The sequence below is a fragment of the Contarinia nasturtii genome, unplaced genomic scaffold (assembly GCF_009176525.2).
Source record: "Contarinia nasturtii isolate CC-2019 unplaced genomic scaffold, AAFC_CNas_1.1 Cnas_scaffold_4422, whole genome shotgun sequence".
Classification (NCBI taxonomy): Eukaryota; Metazoa; Arthropoda; class Insecta; order Diptera; family Cecidomyiidae; genus Contarinia; species Contarinia nasturtii.
Genome location: NW_022201713.1, coordinates 1 through 1,780, shown reverse-complemented (window position 1 = coordinate 1,780; position 1,780 = coordinate 1). Strand labels below are relative to the sequence as shown.

Below are 1,780 nucleotides of genomic sequence, written 5' to 3'. Positions count from 1 at the left end.
GTTTTTTGTACGGAAAGAAAAAATCACCAAAAATGTGATTTTTTGAGACAATTTTAATACAAATTGAAGATACCTCCCTACTGAAGAAAATTTTGTATGGGGAGTACTTCTATTTGTGATTGAAATTTCTTCCAATTTGGTGAAATTATGTATTTTGATGAGAAATAAGATCCACACGTTTTAATTGTGATTAAGTTACTGCAAGCATACATTTTGGAAAGAAATTCGATCAAATTCGAGTCAACAAAACACTCTTAGCATTCATACATGTTCACAACTGTTTTTATGAATTGCAGTCATTGCATTTAATTTATATTCTCTCTTTCTGGCTTCAAGAGCTATACTATTGTGTTATTTTTTTGTGAATTTTGATCAACGCTGAACGAGCTAATATTGCGCATTTTTGTGTTGATTTTTTCTATTTTTCTATATTTCTATATAATACATAAAAAAAAGTCATTTTTCTTATTAAATAAAACGTGTTTAAAAGTTAAAAATAGATTAGAAAGATCAATGACAAAATATATTTGCTGCAAAAACACTGATTTGAATACAAAAAGAGAAACAGTTGATAGTCGATCTCTATTAGTTCCTTGTGCTATTTTATCAGTGGTATAAATAAGACTTTGTGGTCAAATGATTCAATTCCATCTGTTTATCCACCAAGTTCCGGAACATTTGTACATTTGAATAGACGCCCGGCGTTGAATTACCACATCCAATGCCCCAAGCTACGATTCCTATGTGGTCAAGGTGAAATATATACAAAAATTCATGTATGCCATAAAATCTATATGAAACTTGCCTGTTTGTACATATCGATGCGGTGCATTTGGAATAGGACAAACGAGTGCACTGCCACCATCGCCTGACGAACACACTCATGAACATTCACATAAAATTGAAATTAACAATTTAAAACTCACCTTTACAAGTATCACCGCGTTCGCCACCTGGAAATTCAAACTTTAAAAATGAAACCTCTTCTCTCTCTTGGTGATTCTTTTAAAAACCGTTGAATTTTTTTTTACCGGCACAAATGAAGCTGGAGTGCAATTGAAAATGTCGGCCAAGTCGTGTCTCTCTCAATTTCTGAACACATGTTTCCCGCGGCACGATTGGTAGTTCGTCTCTTTTCAATATTACTGAATATTTGCCCTCTTTACCAAATCTATCTGCAAATTAATACAAAATTTGCATTTCCCCACATTTATTAATCAATTTAACCGCATACCTTGTCCCCAAGCCGATGCAAAGCAACGAGCGTTATCGAAAATATCATCGACATTTGGTAAACAAACAGTATTTACATTTTCAGCAATTTCAACTGGTTGTATGAGAAACAGCAATGCAATATCGTTGAACAAGGTACCGTGATGATATTCCGGATGAATGACATAGTCGCGGACAGCACGATCCTGATGGGGATACGGTTCATCTTTTGTTTGTGTATCCCATTCGCCGGCACGAATTTTTAAAATTTTCGGATCTTTCTGGTCGACACAATGTGCAGCAGTTAGAACGACACCCAGATCGATCAAAGAACCACCGCAAACATAAACATTCAAAATTTGTTCGTCTAATGCTTTTTCCTCTTTTAAAATGGCAACAGTCCACGGGAATTCGCCTAAATCATCATGGTAAATAATTCGTCAATCATTCGTTCTCGCTTTATTTGCCGAATTTAAATACTCACCGAATTGAGCCACATTGCCTAGACTGCTTGGGGTACGAAAACCAACACCATCTACATTCCGAATGCCACAGCCAAGATTTATCT

General features: G+C 35.2%; 1 protein-coding gene across 1 annotated transcript; it reads right to left on the bottom strand.

Annotated features, from left to right (window-relative positions):
- Positions 1–556: 556 nt before the first annotated feature.
- Positions 557–1,775, bottom strand: LOC116351006 (phenoloxidase-activating factor 2-like; the record flags this gene model as incomplete). The annotated part of the gene is made up of 6 exons (XM_031783031.1): positions 557–740; positions 806–868; positions 927–953; positions 1,032–1,175; positions 1,235–1,627; positions 1,697–1,775. Coding segments are annotated over 6 exons (840 nt in total), but the record flags the coding sequence as incomplete, so codon positions are not given.
- Positions 1,776–1,780: the final 5 nt, after the last annotated feature.